General features: G+C 40.9%; 2 protein-coding genes across 2 annotated transcripts; both read right to left on the bottom strand.

The window, feature by feature from the left end:
• Positions 1-1,875: 1,875 nt before the first annotated feature.
• On the bottom strand, positions 1,876-12,203 carry LOC136115359 (uncharacterized). Its single transcript, XM_065861428.2, has 13 exons — positions 12,065-12,203; positions 11,875-11,991; positions 11,078-11,197; positions 9,798-9,919; positions 7,874-7,960; positions 6,916-7,140; positions 5,850-6,056; positions 4,874-5,107; positions 4,054-4,207; positions 3,106-3,215; positions 2,881-2,994; positions 2,255-2,401; positions 1,876-2,142 (listed from the first exon to the last, which is right to left on the bottom strand). Exons 5-13 carry the CDS (start codon positions 7,949-7,951, stop codon positions 2,041-2,043), a joined length of 1,371 nt encoding a protein of 456 aa, XP_065717500.1. The 5' UTR covers positions 7,952-7,960; positions 9,798-9,919; positions 11,078-11,197; positions 11,875-11,991; positions 12,065-12,203; the 3' UTR covers positions 1,876-2,040.
• A 120-nt stretch (positions 12,204-12,323) lies between these two features.
• On the bottom strand, positions 12,324-18,899 carry CZH18orf54 (chromosome Z C18orf54 homolog). Its single transcript, XM_065861380.2, has 7 exons — positions 18,580-18,899; positions 16,676-17,431; positions 15,177-15,327; positions 14,712-14,820; positions 14,292-14,423; positions 13,257-13,330; positions 12,324-12,683 (listed from the first exon to the last, which is right to left on the bottom strand). Exons 1-7 carry the CDS (start codon positions 18,851-18,853, stop codon positions 12,584-12,586), a joined length of 1,596 nt encoding a protein of 531 aa, XP_065717452.1. The 5' UTR covers positions 18,854-18,899; the 3' UTR covers positions 12,324-12,583.
• Positions 18,900-19,487: the final 588 nt, after the last annotated feature.

Genomic DNA, 19,487 nt, shown 5'->3' with positions numbered 1-19,487 from the left:
AGGGGTATTTAATGATGGTTTGAGCGGGGGGTCCTGAGGAAGGTTTGGGGAGCTCAGGGGTATTTGATGATGGTTTGAGCGGGGGTTCCTAAGGAAGATTTGGGGGGTTCAGGGGTATTTAATGATGTTTTGGGCAGGGGTTCCTAAGGAAGGTTTGAGGGGCTCAGGGGTATTTAATGATGTGTTGAGCGGGGGTTCCTAAGGAAGGTTTGGGGGGTTCAGGGGTATTTAATGATGGTTTGGGCAGGGGTTCCTAAGGAAGGTTTGGGGAGCTCAGGGGTATTTAATGATGCTTTGAGCTCCATCAGAAAAAGGAGCTCGATCAGAAAACATAACCCAAAGCCCTGACCAGTCCCAGATTTCCCTCAGTGATGTGCAATGTTTTAATTGCAAGAATAAGGAGAAGTTGAAGATAATTCTCTTTGTCCCCCCCAGCCCTGTTTTCCTTGGTGTCTCTCGTGAACACCAAGGGTGAGCTTTACTGAGCAAAAGTCACCTCACAGCAGACTCGAGAGCTCGTTTAACCTTCTCCTCAAATGCACATTAATAATTGATTTGCTTCTCCCTCGCGAGCTGCTCAGGACTCATTTTCCTGTTGATTTTCCCTCTTCTCACCCTCCTCATGGGCCAGGACAGGGACAAGCAGCTCATCGCATCCCTCAGATTTGGTGGGAAGGAGTTTATGAGCCGCTGGTGCTCCTGGGCAACACCAGTTGGGCCAGTGCGGGGACACCGGGGCCAAACTGGGGTGCCAAGGGCTGCAGGAGCCCCCCAGCGCTCAGTGCTGTCCCAGGGTTCCTGTTCTATAAAGCACAAGCAGTTTATCATTTGTTTAACTCTGTATTATTTCCAAAATGAACGCACTGAAAAATGCACAATCACTAAAAAACCCATTTTCTTACAAAAAACAAATATTTGCCCATTAACCACAAAGGACTCGGCGGGAACCTCCAAGCGTGCTGGGAAGTCCCCGGCTCCATAACCTGGACTATGATGGGATGCCACCCATAAAACGGGCTATTTCCAGCCATGCGGCCATCAAAACCTCGGGTCCAACAAAGCCTGGCTTGTCTACAAAAGATGCATCAGTACTGACTCATCACAGGTTGGTTGGGGCCGGATTTTCCGTTTGGCCCCGTTTGTTTTGGCAAAAATCAAGGATTTCGCAATGTTTCCAACCTGGCGGTGACAAGAACACGCAATAAACCACAGGAAATTTCCTTTTGTCCTTTGGGGTCTATAAAACTCACCATAAGGGATGCACAGAGCAGGTTTAATTATTAAATCATCCTGTATTAAGACCCTGGAATGGCTCTTAACCTGATTGATTTGGAGGCACAAAGCAACAGTTATTTGATTAGGGATTGATAAGTGACAGTGACACATCTCAGGTCGCTAACATTCTCACCCCACTTGCCAAGTCTGGGGTTTAAGCCTGGACTAAGATATCTATACCGAAATGGGCCCAGACTATGGGAAAAGGGATGGTACCTGAACGCCCCTGCTTGTCAGTCTAAATTAGCTTTATTATTAAATTTAAGTAGGTTGCTAAAGTCTATGGGAAACATTTTCCTTGTAGCACATATGCAAAGATCTGGGCTCACAAGCTAGATATTCACAGCTTGATGTGTCCCTTTCTTCATCTCATATAAAGATCTCCCCTATCCAACGGGCACCCCTAAACCTCCTACAGAGCATCTCAGAACATTTAAACCAACCTTGGGCCAGCTGAACTGGTTTAAACCTGAGCCTGAATTAAACAAATTGAAGGTTTTTGCTGTATAGATGCTGTTGGAAAAGAGCGGCGTGTCCGTGATTAAATCAATGTCAGCTCCAGCAGAGACAGGGGCTGATGGTACACAGAGCAAGAGGCAATTTAACTGGAGAAAGTACTTTAATATACAATCAAATTACATTGCACTATAAATAAAACACTGTATAAATACAAAAGAGAAAATAGCTTTTTATAATTAGCAACACGGTGATCATATGAACTTTCCTGGAGCCGTTTGGTGCTGAGAGAGGTCGTGAGCTTCATTTTTAGGGGAAGTTCTTAAACTCGGCCTGTTCCTTGAAAAAAAGCTGAGCGAGGATGTGATCTGCGGTTCTGCGGAAATAGTCGTTCATGCGAAGGGTTTCCAGCTAGGAGGAAAAAGATGTGATTTTAGAGAGAAAAATCACAGCATTCCTAGCAATTTCTACAACATTATGGACAGCTGGATAATTTACTCCTCTTGCTCATATGGATTCTCACCTGGTTTCCCGTGCTGTAGGCTAAAATCAATAATAAATCCTCATCGCACACGCTCTTGATGTAATGTTGGGTTCCGACAGGGAAGAAGATGACGTCTCCGATGCCGATGTTGAAGCTGGCGGTGACTCCGGAGAGAATAACTCCGACCTATTGCAATGAAAGGATCAATATTCAACCATTTTCAGTGTGCTGATAGTGGATAAATACGCAGTGACGGCTGCAGATAGCGGAGAATCAGCGTTTGCACTGAGACCCCAATCCCACATTAACCCTCACAGTGTGAAGTCTCATCATTCCACCTCAATTATCTTGGCACTTCAAATCTGCACTGAGTGCAAAACATCATCAAATCCTGTTCTCTAAATCTTAATACTTACTATATTTTCTCTATCTGTTCCTCAGAGGCACTAAATCAAGTGTTTCTATTGTATTTTGTGCTCCCAAGCACGTGGGATTTTGCTGAAGCAGCTGAAAAATGTAACTGAGATCAACATTTTATTTGTATCCTCACTTTCCTTCTACAAAGTTCTGTAATACTACTAATTGGAGTATTATTAATTGAGGTTGGGAACCATTAGGTCTGTAATTGTTTTACCATCTTCTCCCTCACCCATGTCACCAATTACCTGCCCGCAGCCGCTAATGACATAACCCATCTCGTTAGCGTTGAAGTGGAAGTGCGGCTGCCCCAGCCCATTGCTGAAGATGCGCAGGGTTGCCAACGTCAGGGTGTTTTCGTGCTGAAAAGCAGAGCAAAACCACTCAGAATTGCCTACATTTGTTATATACGACACAAATCGCATCGTGGGCCTTGGGTTTAAATAGCTCCGGTACCCATTGGAAGCACGTACCTTGTTCAGCGACTCGCTGAAGATTCTTTCCGTTTCGTTAAGTCCGGTGCCATTGATGCGGTAACGAGCCCACTGGAAGATTCCTCCTGGGAAGGGGTATTCTGCTGACCCTAAAACAAAGACATCGCATTTTCAACCAGGTTTAACACCGCTTGCATTGGCCAACTTCAAATCATTACTATGTACTAAAGGCCTTAAATCTTACCAGCCCAAAACGAATCCCATTTAGCTGACCTATTTTTCTGTGGTCAAACAACCATAATGCAAAACTCCAAGGCCATTTTCTCCATCCCAAATCACAATCAGTAGCAACACACTTGAAGTATATTAATTCATGTTATATTAAGTATATTAATTCATCTTAACCTGATTGTGTGCCACAATATTTTGTGCAGCAGAACACTTTGGTCCACATTTACTCCTCACAAGCTCTATCAGCTCTGTGTGGAGCTCCAGACCCATATTTGCTTTTTATAGCTTTTAGAATTAATTGTGCTACTTGAAATTAAGTTTGCCATCTGTGTTTCATAGGTGCTCACTGATAATCACTAGATCCAGGTTGTATGCAGCGTTGTTTAATATCATTCTCGATAAACCACCCAGTGAATGTGGCTCAATGCTGTTTATGAAGTTGTATTTGTAAAAGAAAAGCGAGGACATAATGAGGTGTTTATTCATTGAAGTTTCACATGGAAACACAAAGTATTCTAATAAACTCAGCACTAATCAGTCTCCAATTAAATTGCTGCAGAGCTTCCTGGCCTGTTAAATGTTAATTTCTGCCAAGTTTAGATTTAGGTTATTGCTTAGGAGCCATTAGATATAATACCAAGATATTTTCTCATCATTTCTCTCTCTATTTTTTTAAGTCCTGTTTGAATGAATCGACTACTCTCCCGCTCTAGAAGCGCCAAGAGCTCTCACACACAATTCTATATGCATCTATACCTTTAAGATCATAGAAGTATTGCCACACAAGGTTGTCTGGAGACTGCACGTAGGTGGCATTTTGTACCAGCTCGTTTAAGTTTGATGGGAGGTTAATCGCTTGATCTTCTGCTTGTTTCTTGAAGGTTCTGATGAAGTTGACTCCACCTTGTGGCTGCGGGACACAAAACACACATTAATGCAACAGATACACACAAACTGTCATTAAAACTTTGCTTCATTGAATATCCCTGAAATTCTGCCTTGTGGACAAAGCTCTTTCATTCCCTTACCCCATCAATATTTCGCTCCTCTGCTCTGCCCTTCCTTCTCAGCACAGAAATTTGGAGCAGAAGGGAAACTCCATCCTCTCCCATCCAATTTTTGGGGGTGGGATGGTCTATCGCAACTTTGTGCTTTGAACATGCACATCCCTCAGTCTCAGCAGAAACTGCGGGCATATTCTTGCTCATGGGACACACTAATTACTCGGTTCAAATACGATCCATTTTAACAAGGAGATGAACTTAGTCTCCGATAAGATCTTCTCATACCACAAAGGGCTATTGGGAAATTTGCTTTGGGCTTCACTTATTTTCCCTTCCTCATTGGAAATATGGAGGATCCGCCATGAATTGGGAATAAATATGGAGAGTGGAGGGGAAAATGTGTTTATTGGAGAGAGCATCATCATTTATTTCTCCTTGTGTATTAATGAACACACAGGGTGGCCCAGTGTGACACAAAGGACATGGACACAGCTGAGATAGGGAGGATCCTCCCTACAACATATAGAGTCATGTTAATGTATAGAATCCTAGCTCTATCCGATCATACAGACCTGAAGCGCTCGAGCTGCAATGTCCTCTGGGGTGGAGAAAAAGGCATCATCTACATCTAAGGTCTGAAGCTCTTCGTGCGTTGTGAAAAACAGCAAGAACAGGCAGTCGTCCGGCCCGACGTTCTTGATCCAGTGCACGGTGTTTCTGGGGAAGAAGATGACCTGGCCGGCCGTGACGTTGTACGTGGTGACCACGCTGTCATCTGGGCCGATCACTCCCACCCAGGCGGTGCCCTGGAACAGAACCAGAACTTAACCATGCTAATTAACATTCTCTCATTTAATCAATATTGCAAATTTGAATAAGCTGAAGGTTCTTAGGGGAAAACAGATCCTGACACGCTCTCTTTGCGACTTGAAATCCAGAATTGACAACGTTTTAGAAGGTTTGAGGAACACGTGGCAAACACACATGGCTTGGACTTGAACCATTTCGTACTCAAGAGGCTGTGAGCAGCTATAAAGGAATCATCTTTGACCAAAATCAAAATATTAATAATTATTCTTAGAAATAAGCTAATGATTGAGATATTTGGAAGCACCTATGCTTCCAAAGAAAGATCATTTTGGTTTCAAATTTCTTCAGAACCTTCAGAGTCCTTAATCTCTGTGATTCTATGATAGCTCTATAATAACAATTCCTGAAATCACTGCAAGCACTTGGATAAGTACATAAACTTCTGTCACTTTAAGGTGTCCAAAATCTCCTCTGACCTCAGGTTTTATTTTCATTGGAATCTACAGGTGTTTGTTCCTCTCACAAATAACATCGAACAGCCTATTTTGAGCATTTCCAGTTGAAAATGTTATTTCAAGCAAGGAAACTAATCAATCAATCAATAGTTCTGCTTTTATTACCTGTTAACATTTGTATTTAATGTATATGTCATCTTTTTTATGTATGGACATTTTCTATATATACATGATGCTCTAAACGGCAAAAGCAATTAATAAAGCTGAGCTAATGAGATAATACCTGCACCAGATAGCCATGCTCGTTGGCATTAAAATGCCAGTGGGGAGCCCGAAGCCCGTTGCTCTTGATCCGTAAGGTTCCAAAAGTCATTTTGGAGCGATGGTTATTGATGCTTTTGCCAAACGCCATTTCTTCATCACTCAGATATTCATTTACGTCATTCCTGAATCTTGCCCACTGAATTTCACCACCCGGGTAGGTATATACCTGGAGAGTTATGGAGAATTGGATTAATTGTGGGTCACTGAAACCACCTATTCCTTTTCTCAGCGAGGATTCCCTCTCTATGTATTTTACTTGCTTCTCACAATCATTTCTATACTTTCTGATGTCATGCTGTAATGATATTTTTTCTACAAGAGATAAACAGCAATATCAGGAACAAAATCATCTGCTCCTCTTTTCCATCATTCTGGACTTTGATTTGGGAAGTCAGTTCTGTATATCCTTAAACTTTGAGATTCAAAACATAAACTGAACGTCTATGGCTGCAAATCTGTCCCTTCCCCAATTTTCCTACTTCCTGTAGAATATATTTTGCACTTGCAAGAATCCCCTTGTACCGAGGAAAACAAAAAGCGTTGCTCTCCGCTTAAACACTTGTGTTTGCTTTCTTCAAAGCATTGTTTGAAAGTGAATGGCAAAGCTAAAGCAAACATAAGTGTGTTGTCAGTTTGAAATACCCTACTATTTAATCTACCCTTTTCCCTTAATCAGGGATTGTTTTTATATAAAGATATCTTTAGAAGATTGAGCATGTATTCAGTTTGGTCCAATGTTTCTATAAGTACCAAAATACACCTCAACAAAACCTACAGAACTCCTAGGGCTCCATTCCATTGGCAATCAATCCATTTCAGCTCACTGAAGCAATATCCTGGAGTTCATTTTGAATAGCAACATCAGAACCTGTTTGAATCCCGTCCTAAGAATGAAAAGGTCTGCGTGCTACTCTGGTTCTGTTTGAATCCCGTCCTAAGAATGAAAAGGTCTGTGTGCTACTCTGGTTTTGTTTCTCAGCATTTCACACTCCGATTTGAGAAGCACACAGCAAAGATGCCTTCACCTTTGATTTTCCCAGGTGATTCAGGAACTGGAATTTGACATCCACGCTTTTCTCCTCTGGGTTCAGGGAAGATGCTCCGTTGTCTCCGCCATCGGTGCCTCTCACAAAAGGAGGGTTATTCACATAAACCAAGGACAGGATCAGCACCCCGATCGCCGTGGTGATCACACAGGCCAACAGGCAAACCAGAAAGACTTTCATCAGGGACCAGCCGCCCTTTCTTTCCTGAATTAAAAACAAAAGAGAGCTTTATTAGATCTAACACGCACTTCAAGTTGTTTTTCATTGCTGTTTCTAGGCCGTGGGACAAAACACTGAGGACCAGATTTGAAGGACCTTTAATTTCCAGCATTTTCACAGCGGCAGCACCAATCCACTAATTAGTTTTCCAGTAGAAAGGATGCTGCACATATTCCATAACGATACGTTATACAGCGAGTTATGTCGGGAGGAAATCGCTGCCCTCGGTGTATTTATAGCCAAGAAGCAGCACTGATGGCAAACAACTGTAACAGGGGATGAGCGATACGCCAACTCTTACCACGTGAAGTCAATTCAAGTCCCAAGAAGTAAAAACTTGACTGGGAAAATCCAAATTACTTTTCTCCAGGGCAAAAAAAGGTGAAACTCATGTGTAACTACGTAGAGATATTAAATGTTACCACAAGATGACCTTTTAAGTAGCTCTTTCTGTTAAAATCAATGGGGAATCCTCCAAAGGTAATTACTTAGTCCAGTAGCTACGGGATAAAGATTTTAGTTATTAAGTGGGGCCAGGGAATTATGTCTCACAGTTCAAATCTGAGCTGGTGAATGTGGAGTTTGTATTTTAGGACCTTCACAGTTATAGCTCTTCAGAGATTTTATTTTCTCCAAGACTCTCTTAATAATATAGGATTAGGTTATATTATAAACCAAGGGTTGGCTCTGTAATGATGTAAAAGGCAATGACTGGTACCTCTTTCTGGGGCCACTGTTTTCCCTGGGAAGCGCTTCGTAGGTTCTCTCCGTGCATTTCGAATGCCTGGTTATCCATTTAGTGAAGCTGAAATAGATTAGGCCGCAGAAAACAACCAAAAGAATGTTAATTCTGATAGGTGCTCAGTTATGTCAGAGTCCAGGGAAGTGACTCATGCTCTTCTGCACAGCAACGCTAATATTTAGTGAAGTACCCTTGTGCAGAAATGTGACGCAATACAGGAAAACCTCTTTACTAAACTACAACAGCAAAGTCTGACAATTCCCACATGCAGACTTCACATCATTCACGTACCACATGAACCCCAAGACACAACGTGACAATGAGACAGAGCCCGAACCACCAAATGCTTTGGAAAAGAAAGCAGATATAGCTCCTTCACCGATGCTAAGGGCTCAAGATACTCAAATAACAGCTTTGCCTGGTTGTGTAATACTCTTACAACGGTTGAGCTTCTAGAACTTCTTTGGCAACCCTTTTTCCTGCTTACATGTCACTGTTAAAAAGCTTTTAACAAGCCTAAATCTCTCTTGCTGCGACAGAACTGTTCAGTTTCACCCTCCCACAATGGACCTAAATACCTAGGAAATGCCCAACGAGGTGAGAGCTGTTTGTAATTCTTCCCCTCCTTATTTCCTTGATGTATTTTATATTTTATTACGTACTTCTAGGAAGCTGAGGTTAAGCTTATTGCCTCAGTTCTCTGGTATCATTGAACTGACTTTCAGTTCAAAGTTCCTTGGCTGGTCCCATTTCTAGACTCTTTTGGGACTACAGAGTTCTAAACATCACTGATAACTGGAAAACACCTTTGGGCGCTTCTCCAAGCGCTTTGTGTTCCTGCGGGAGGTGCTGAACACAGGTGGTTGTGCAAGAGCTACGAGTCACGTTCTCCCCGTTGTAATCTGCGTTTTATCTACCGCTGCCGTTGATGTTCTAAGTAAACATTATAACCCTCGCCGACATCATTTATTACTCTCTGCAGGGAACTCACGGACCACAATCTCCCTTGTATTAGTGACTAATTTGTTGTTTACTAGCAGAAGCAACAAGGAACTTTTGGGTTAGTTTGTTATCTTCGGCAGCTCATCCTCCTTGTGTCTCATTTTTGTGCTTTGGATGTAATTTCTGGTAGTTGCTTTTTGCTATTCTTCCTCTTTCCCATTCTAAACCTCTTGAAAACCTTATAAGAACATCCTGTATTAATCTGTATCAAAACCTGACATTACCATAGGCTAAATACACCCTGGATACTCTGTATTTCATTCATTTCCCCCAACAAATATCAGGTTAACTAATTTCTCCTCAAGGCAAATTATTGTTGGTTGTTCACAAAAATGCTCTTTCCATCTTATCCTTCTTGTTCCGGTGAACTTAATGGTAGGTCCTCAAAGAGCACTCAGGCTTTTTACTTTTATCATCATAACGATAGTTTTAATTAATAGATTATGTCAATTTTCTAGACTTCAATACAAAGGTGAATATTCAGAGAAACACATCATCCTTCCCTTTGCTTTGGGTGTCACCTCCCTTCTTGTTTTCTTTCTATATTAATTCATTAACAAATGAAATATGCCACCAAGTCAACTTTTACATTATCTAAATCACACCTTTGTCTACAACCTTTTAGGTTCTTCCACCGAGTTTCCACCCAGCCTGCACTATTTCACAATTCCAGATATTTATATATATATATATATATATATGTGAGAATCCACAATCACCTCTTGGAAAACAACCACAACCGAGCTCACAGCATCCGAGTTACGCAGGAAAATAATTAATAGGTTGCTAATGAGGGACTATGGGGTTTGCAATTGTTCAGATCCTCCTTTGCAGACTGAATCAGGTATCAAACACCCCACCGGTGAATATTCCCCCCCACGCCAAGTCGCAGTCTTACCACAGGTAGGATCTTCACCAGGCTCAAGAGAACTCTTGCTTCAAAGCCTCCACTTCCCCCCACTCCGTTTTACTGATACATATATACATCGTAATTCAGGAAGTGCCCTCGGGAAAGATTTCCTGCGTATGCAAATACATAAGATCATAAATACTTGTGTACATCCTTAGCAAACAGTTCTTGTATAATAACTTGCTGAGAAATGGTGACTGCTATTTTTATTGTAGTATTTCCCTCAATTCCTGCTCTCTTGTCTTGCCACCTGCCTTTTTGCTTTTCACTATGACTGTAGGTCAATAAAATCCCTTTTCTCTGCTGTAGCCTTGAGCACAAGAACATCACTGATATCTTGGATATGCTAGTTGCTTTTGTTTAGTACTTAATTTACACCTTCTGTTATTTTTATCTTGTGCAGTACAGCACCTCACACAGGGGACCTTATCCATGATCTGGCCAATATACAGCTAGTAAATATGAATATTCAATATTTTCAACAATACTTTGAGTTGTTACCTTGCTCTGTGTGCCACAAACCCCCCCAAATGTTGTGTTGAAATCCTCCAAAGTTTATTAAACTGATAAGAGAGATATCCAGAGGGTAATAAACATTTCCAAAGGATGAGGAACCTCACTAATATGGATTAGTATGAGTATTAATTCTCCATGGGGGAATTAATGAAAATGACATTTTAACTAGCAAACAAACTCTGCCCTAACACCAAGAGAAGCTCTAAGGGAGCAGGGGGTGCTTTACATTGGACCCATGCACCCCTGCAATGCTTTAGAAAAGCTTCTCCAAGCAAGTTTTCTAAAGGAATAACTTCATTTTCCCACCCCTGCTTTCAGGTCAAGCTCCCAGCATTTGAGAAACATCAATAAAATCTGTCTGAAATGCATTATTACGTATTACTTACGACCCACCTATGTTCTCATGCTGCTAGACAGCCATAAAATGAAGTCATTTATTATTATTAGTCTGTTTACTAATCCTTAACAGGAAGATGGGAGAAATATGTCATTCATCTTCCTTCTACTGTTTTTTTTTCTGCTTTCTGTTTCGTTTTCCAGCATCAGTACGTGCTCAGATACCTCCTTTCTCATATGTATCTATAAATATCCACATTAAAAGGAAGCAGTTCACTAAAAAAAGGCACATTGTGTGGTTTGCTGACAGCACAAACCACCAGGCCGCATTCTCCAAGCCTCAGAAGAGGTACAGAAAGCTGCTTGCACAATGTTCCACCAACAGATTTCAGTTCACAACTCCAGTTCCTACTCACAGCTTTTCCCTTTGTCTCTCCATTCTCCGTTGCCAAACGGGGTAAATCACACTCCTCTCTCTCTTGTGCAAGTTCTGGTGCTTATCGGTGGCTTTCACGAGCTAATTCTATTCAATTATGCTGAAACAAACATTTAAATCTATTATTTTTCCACTTATTTAGGCCCACTGAAGGATTTTTTTTATGCTCCAAATCCAAGAACAAAGGAAAATGGGAGATTAGGACTTCCCAGCGGTAGTGAGAACTGTTCTGTTTCTCTCCCAGCAAGGATGGCTCTAAACCAGGCCTTATCTCCCCAAAGAGCCCGGCTTTACTAGGATGGGAAAGGGGAACAACGCAAAAAGACTTCAGACACTTCTTGATGCGATAGATTTGCTAAGTTGGTGGTTGGAGAACACAGAGCATAAAATTACATCAACTCAAGTCCTGTTAGAAAACACTGAAAATATTATGTAATCATATTATTGCTAAACTTTATCGCTTAACTTGACGCATGATACTGATCTCCCTCTTCCTAACGGGCCGTGTAATGAAGTGGTGATTAGAAGCGGCCAAACGGTTTTGTTTTTGAAAATTGCTAGGGGGGTTGAAGAGAGCTGGGTAATATTCCAACATCATTTCCTCCAAGCTCAAGATGCATCCCTAGGAAGAAGAAATCAAGTAAAGGAGATGAGTAAGGAGTTCCTATCAAAACTTGGGTGGAGAAAGGGTGTTTATGTAATCCCAGACCCTAGAGACAGTTGGTCAAAAGGAAGACTTGCCCTTGGTTGAGGAAGAGCAGGTTAGAGATCACTTACGCAAACTGGACAACCACAAATCCATGGGATGCACCGAGGAGTGCTGAGAGTTGGCAGATGTCATTGCAGAGCCGCTCTCCGTCATCTTTCAAGTGTCTTGGAGAACAGGAGAGGTGCCTGAAGACCAATGCCAGCCCAGTCTTCAAAAAGGGTAAGAAGGATGACCCAGGAAACTACAGGCCAGTCTCACCTCCAACCCTGGAAAGGTGATGGAAGAGCTCCTTCTGGACGTCATCACCAGGCACAGGAGGTTCCATCCGAATATGAGGAGCAACTTCTTTCCTTTGAGGTGCCAGAGCCTGGACCAGGTTGCCCAAAGCAGGTGTGGAGTCTCCTCTGGAGACATTCAAAGCTGCCTGGACCGACCTGTGCAACCTGCTCTGGTGACCCTGCATTAGACTGATGATCTCCAGAGGTCCCTTCAACCCCAACCAGGCTGCGATTCCATGGAAACATTCACATTATTTTAATTATGTACTCATTAAAAAGCGGTATCTCTTGCCACATTGTTAGATCCTACTGGAAGCACTAATAATCAGCTAAGCTTTGAAGTAATTAATATTAAGAACACATGCACAGAAATATTGAATACAACATTTTTGGGAACATGCACTGGTTCGGCTTTCAAAAGACTTTTGACCAGTGGTCAGGCTGACCAATTATTTATCTAAGAATACTTTAATATTCTGTAATTTATCGATTTCAGAGATTATTCTTTCATTTCTTGCTTATCTTCATGATCACTGGTCTGCTCTTGTTGGTTGCCATTATCTTCAAGACTTTGGAGACGTGACAAATGGTGTAAAGCCCTAGATCAGGAAAAATGGAAGCTTTAACCACAGTGTATATATTGCTGTTTATATTTAACACAAAATGGTCATTTCTTACAAACAGCTTAACATTATATACAGTTCACATCTAAGTCTAACTGTTCCACTTATTCTGTTTTAGAGATTCTAAAATGCACTAAGGCTTTTTCTAATTGCTACAACACTTCTTGAAACTTAACTTCTCTAATATAGGTGCTTACACACACAGCTCCGATTAAATGATTACAGAATAGGTATGTTAAACACTGTAAAACATTATCATAATACAGCATATCAATGTTCACTAGCAATTACTTCCCCATAGGGGAAATAGGGGACAAAATATTTCCATATCTATTGATATGGATGGAAGACAAAAGTTCATTTCCAGAGCACATCGCTGCACCCATTCAGATATTTCTTTGCTCCATGAATTGTCATGTTGTAATTAGTCGCTACTGGCTTATTCTTAACGAAGTTTTCACATCATATGAGAACTCTTAGCTAACTTCAAGAAGTGCAGAAAAAGGATGATAAAACAGTGAGAAGTCAGAAAAATCAATGGTCACTTACTTTTGAATAGAATTAGTAAGAGGGATTATCTCACTGGCACACAGTTTGAATTCAGACTCTGCTTGTCCAGAAAGCTTAAAACAACAAAAAACAAGCAAAAAAAAGCTTAACTGAAGGAAGAAAAAGCGACTGAACGTGACAATACAGAGTTTTTATAGCACATTGCATCGGAAAGTATCGCCAACAACTTTATAGCATCATAAAGTAATGTGGGTTGGGAGGGAGCTCTGGTTTGGGTTCCTGCTCGAACCAGAAGCTTTGAGGTTATGGCAAGTTGCTCAGGGCTTTATCCGCTCAAATCCCAAAAACCTTCCAGGATGGAGACAGCAAAACTTCTCCTCTGGCTCCACTTAAGGCTGTTTCCTCTTGTCTTGTCACTTCTTATCGGGAGAAGAGACCAACCCCAACTCACTCCAACCTCCTTTTAGGTGGTTGTAGAGCAAGAAGGTTTCCCCTCACCATTCTTTTCTCCTCATACGCTTGTGCCTCCCAAGACCTCTTGAGCATTTTCAAGAGAGCTGTAAAAAAAGTCTATAAAATCATTTTGAAATAAAAGTGCCACAAAATACCAACTCACTGATGTCAAAGGTGGCAAGGAGAGAGGATTTGAGAAGGTCTGGCTTGTAAAAAATTTGGTACATGCCCCTGAAAGCCTAAAGTTAATGGGGATATTAACAGAAAACAGCTTTTTTTTCCAGAACACAGCTATTGCTAGAGCAGCAGAGGCTGCACTTTGGGCAGGATTGCCCGAAATGTCGCCATCTTCTGGTTTACAAACGGCTTTTTGCAGCATCGCTGAGTCCACTGTGGGGTTACACGCAGGAGACACTGCAGCGTACACAGAGCCTCCCATTGCACCAACGGCAGCGAGACACGGGATTTAGGGCAGGAAAACCTTGAGCACATGCTCCTGATGCAAACCGGGTTGAATCTACTGGCAGTGCTCTTTCTATGACTGGAAATCAAGTCGATTAAAAGGATTAAGGGTTTTTCTCCGAAATGGACATGATACAACATAAGGAAATGACTACTCACTCTTTCCAATTCTTCCTTTTGCTCGACAGTTTCATTCTGGCTGAAGCTTCCCTGAATTGCTTGAAGTTTAAACAACATCAGCTTCAAAGCTTCAAGGGGTCTGTGATGCTGATAGTCATAAGAAACGGCTTCCTAAAGCAAAACCCAAAGCAGCTGTTGAGAATGCACATAAAAAAACCCAAATAACCCCAAAACAAAAGAGCCACCAACTTTTAGCTTCCCTGAAACCAATTAAAGGATAATTTCTATGACTTAGGTTATATAGGATTTATTAACTGCATTGATTCATCGTGCTCAAATATGACTAAACTAATGCAGTTGGACTTCATACATTCTAGAAGGAGGAAAACAAATTTATGGGTATCCCCACCTCTAATCTACATTTGGGGCAGTCTCAAAGAAATACTCCATTTAACTGACCTTATTTTTGTCATTTAAGCAGTCTTCCAGGAACTTGTGGATGATCTCTGCCTTGGGGAGGGGTGGAGCGTTCTCCATGTCCTCACAGCACACAGGCACGGGTGCTTTACTAAACCAACATCCAATGGAGAATAACAGCTTTATAAACTAAAGGGATTGGTTTAAGATATAGTATTTTTTTAAATGGGCTTCCCACTGTTAATTTTTTTTTATAAACTATTAAACCTGCCAATTGAGGTTCCATTGAATATTTTTTCTCTTGAAATACATCTTTGTATATCAATGAGATATAAATCAACTCTTTGCAAGTTGATAAAGAAGGGAAAGCAGCGCATCAATATCCTGACCTTGACATCAATATCCTTACCTCGAACCGTAAATCCTTTGCACACATGCCACATCCCCATTACTCACAATCTCTACAGTAAGCAATTAAACACATTCTGCATTTCCACCTTCACTTACAAAGCAGCTGGAGTGTTTTCCCATGATCTTTCTGCTCCCAGTATTTCTGTGGTTGAAGGACTCGCAGCGTTTTCCAGGGTATCTGACACATCTTGGGTTGAACCCTCCAGACCTTTGTCAGCCTTTGAGGTAAGGAACTCCAGCTGGTCTTCTGAAAAACAAGGACAACGTGTCCGACCCTCTTCAGGGGCGTTATTTCCACATTACTTAGCACTGGAAATATTTGACGGAGAGTACAGCACCAATACAACTCCTTTGGTTATCGTGGTGTGGGAGTACGGCACGGAAACCATCAGTAAAAACTGGGAGCTGCAACGTTCCAGCCAGGAGAGCATTTCCAGTAGTCAAAAGTTTGTTTTCCCAACTTATATAACAGATTCAAGATTACTTTGTGTTTTTACCTTGCATTCATGCTGTAGGAAATGTAAGTAATTCACAATATAATATTAAATATTATTGATTCATGCTATAAGTTCTTTGGTTAGTTTTCTTATTTTGCAGAGGTTTTTCTAATAGCTGCTTGTACAGATACCTGGGAAAGAAATCATGCAAACATATATATATATGATTTGCATGTATATATATAAATAAAATACAATCACACACAGGACTCACACAAATATAGGTTGAGACAAGGGCTCAAAATGGTAACATTTTCTGTATGGGGAAAAAAAGAGTTATAACCCTATATTTAAAGTTTGTCATGCATACACACTAAAAAGGCATTTGCAGACATTTGTATATCTGGCATTTTGTCACTTTGAATGCACAACATAAACAACATCTTAATTTAGCTTATAAAAGGGAGATATCAATATTAATGCTTTGCATAACAAAGGAAAGAATCTTTTTCTCTTTAGCTGGGTAAACTTAGAAGGGAAGGTAATTAACACTTGGAAAGGTTAATCTCTCATATCAAAGCAAATTGCACTGCTGTTTCAGAGCACAGAGATGGTGCTTCACCACAGGGGGACCTCCCTGCTTCCCAAGAGCAATTCCCAAGGAAAAGCTTTACAGACACTGAAAACTCTGGATAACCAACATATATGGGTTACAAATACCTCCTGCTGACTCTAAAGTACGGAAAAAACTGCAGGATAAAGAGCATTTCTTACCAATTTGACGGGTTCATTTACACTGCGTGCGGGGATCTCCCTCCCCCAAGGTTACGCTTCATGTAATTTCATTTAATGCTTGAAATGCTATTCAAATATTAATGGATTTACTGTCATTATCTCACAGTGAGGTACTAAATATGCCACCATGGCTGTAAAATGAATGCTTAAATATTGATTTATATACAAAAACGTGTAGTGTAAAAGCTGTTTAACTTAGCCAACTACTAGTAAGTGCTTTGAGTCACTTGTCAGTGATGGATGTGAATAAATCTGTACAGTGTGGCTGGACTAACATGTCTAGAGAATGTTGGTTTAAAAAGTGTATGTGATTTTATACACATACCCTCCATTTTCTTTTTAAATTTTAGTAAGTATAATTACCTCTGAATGTCTTTTTGATGCGTCTTGAAAACAAGTTATTAAACGGGAAGCACGTGTCTGGATCAGAGTTGCAACTTCCTTCTAGTTTATTATCACTTCTTAGATCCTGGCAACTGTTCTGTTCAAAACAATTAGAACTGTCCTGATCTCCAGAGTGTGTTCTTTGCAGGATCTCCGAAGTCTGTGAAGAGGAAGCTTTGCCTTGTACGTTAACATTTTGCCCATCGCTTTTAGTTGAATCAGGAAAGAGGCTGTAACTCTTGAGCCAGGCTGGGTAGTGCAAATCAGGGATGCTGCTTATCCCTGACACGCTCAGGGCAGATTTCTGGCTGGTGAGCCACCGCGGGTAATTCCTCATGGAAAAAGAATGATCTTCCAAAGACAAGGGTCTGGAACTTCCTTTAGAGGCGACAGCATCGCACCCATCAGCTTTAGACACTCGATCTGTCTTTTTGCTCAAGTCTTTGTGCGGATTCTGACGAGCAACAGTTTTCCCATCCTCATGGAGACCAAAAGTGCTTTTGGCATCGAGCGATGAGGTTTGGTAAGGGCAGCAAGACGTATTAAGCGACCGGCTGTTCCAGGCACTGCGTGGATGCCTCGATTTCAAAAGGTCAAAAGGCAGCGACCCGTCTGTAGGAAATGCCAACAGATCATCTGTTGCGAGACTGATGGAGTCTGGGTCATGTTCTGTCTGCCTTCCAGAGGGGGAAGCACAAGAATCCAAACCCACCGGCTGATTGAAGTCACCCAGCGCTGAAAAACAAAGATTTCCATGAATTATGCACCAATCAATCTTGATGAACACCTTACTCTTTCCTCCTACACAACATCCACAGCTTTGAGTATTTTCTTTAGTGTTTTAAGAGAACCAGGACTTCAACACTACAGCCCATTTTTAGCTGCACATTCAGAATTGTGTAGTTTGCAAGCGGGGCCTTCAGTATTTCAGTCCTAGGAGCAACACTTCCTCCACACGGGAACCTTCTGGACCTTCCCCATATAGAAAATGAACATTTCCATGAAAAATTATGGCTAAAGCAACAGCTTGCAAGGCAGGGAGCCAGATAATGGGCCTATAAACCCATTTTTCGACCCTACAGAAACTTATATAGCATAGAAGATTAAACTTAGTTTTTCAGGAGAGAATTACCACCATTAGAACCCTTTTTTTTTTAATTAACTGAAACTATGATTGATGAAATTAAGTTTCCCTCAGTATCTGGAAGTGAATTCTTCTCCCTTTCACTGTAATATCAGTGAGTGAAATTGGTGTTTTAGACTATTATAATATATCAAACATACATGCAGACTCGTTAATAGGTGAATGGAGTTAACGAGACTTCTGCAAAGAACAGCAACAGAAAGATTTCAGAATAAAATACAAGATTACATCTTTCATAGAACAAAGTTTGCCAGGACTTTGCTATTTCAGACATAACAGACAAGGAATTTGCAATATAAATTAGCTCAGGCACAGTTATCTATTCTAGACCATCTCATAAAAGTGATCTAATCAATTAAATCTATATTTATTCAAGCTAATTAATAATGATAAAAGCCAATCAAACCCATATACATTGTCCAGACACCTTAAAGTCCATTCCATAGAAATCAAGAGAAGTGGTAAAACTTGTTTTAAGGGAACTCCTTCAATTAATTAGATTCTGATGTTACTTACTCTTTCCAAGACTCAGATTTAAACAACGATTTAAATTGTCTTTAGTATGTATTCAGATAGAGAAAACAAAGCTTTTATTCCATACTCTATAACTCATTATCGCATTGATGAGCGTGGTCAGGAATTCTCACCAATCCAAGCTTTTACAAAAAAGCTTTACAGAGAGCAACAAATAAACCCAAATCAAACAACTTATCAAAAGGTGCATTTGCAGATCACATACCACGTTTGGCTTTGGCGCGACGCTTGGAAAACTCAGTCTGTTTGGGAGTGCTATGACACAGGCAGATTTTTCCAGTGCTTACGCCTGGAGATGTGAGACTTAAATCAAAATCTTCAATATAAGCCTCCAAAGCCTCAGATGCGGAGCTGTAGAACTTGTCCTTGTAACGAATCCAACTGTTTGAGCCGGGATTAGCGCTGTCAATGCTAAAGCTTCTTAAAAGAGAAGATACTGTGGAATCAGGAGAGCGGGTGCTTTCTTCTCCCGAACTCATGGTTTTTAATCCAGGTTTCTGGGCAGAACCTTCGCTCACCTTTTAGATCAATCTAAATGGGAAGAGAAACAAAACTGCAAGTGATCCTTTGCACTGATTTTTCCCAAACTATAACACAATCAGGATTTTTTACTCTTGTTGTAAAATGTTAGCACTTTCCTAAAAACACTACTTAGCTATTCAATTTGCTACTTTTTAAAGAAGTTTGTTATATATATATGCACCACGCTGGTGTTTGTCACCACACAATTCAGCAAAGGCCCCAAGTACCATAACTTTTGATTTCAGGAGCACAAGAGTCGTATCCAGGCACAAAACCAGAACTAAAAGCCGCTTAAGTAGCATTAAAAATTAACAACTCAAGGTAGCAAGAGCAGGAAACCATTGCCCTCGCACAGGTTTTTATGGGTAATAACCACAATGGGTACACAAAGTAAAGAATTTTACAAGCATATTGAATTGTGTTATCTATGTAGTGTAGCCAAACTAATCCGAGCTGCCTTTGTGGCCCCACAAACTGTAAATTGAGGAGCTGGAGGCACAGGATTGTTCTAAATGCTGTTATAGGATGGTCAAGGTCACTGACAGAAACTTAACGGTTTGTTTCAGCCCTTTGGGTAAAAGGCCATTTGAA

Source organism: Patagioenas fasciata, chromosome Z (genome assembly GCF_037038585.1).
Source record: "Patagioenas fasciata isolate bPatFas1 chromosome Z, bPatFas1.hap1, whole genome shotgun sequence".
Classification (NCBI taxonomy): domain Eukaryota; kingdom Metazoa; phylum Chordata; class Aves; order Columbiformes; family Columbidae; genus Patagioenas; species Patagioenas fasciata.
This window is presented reverse-complemented; position numbering and strand designations above follow the sequence as displayed.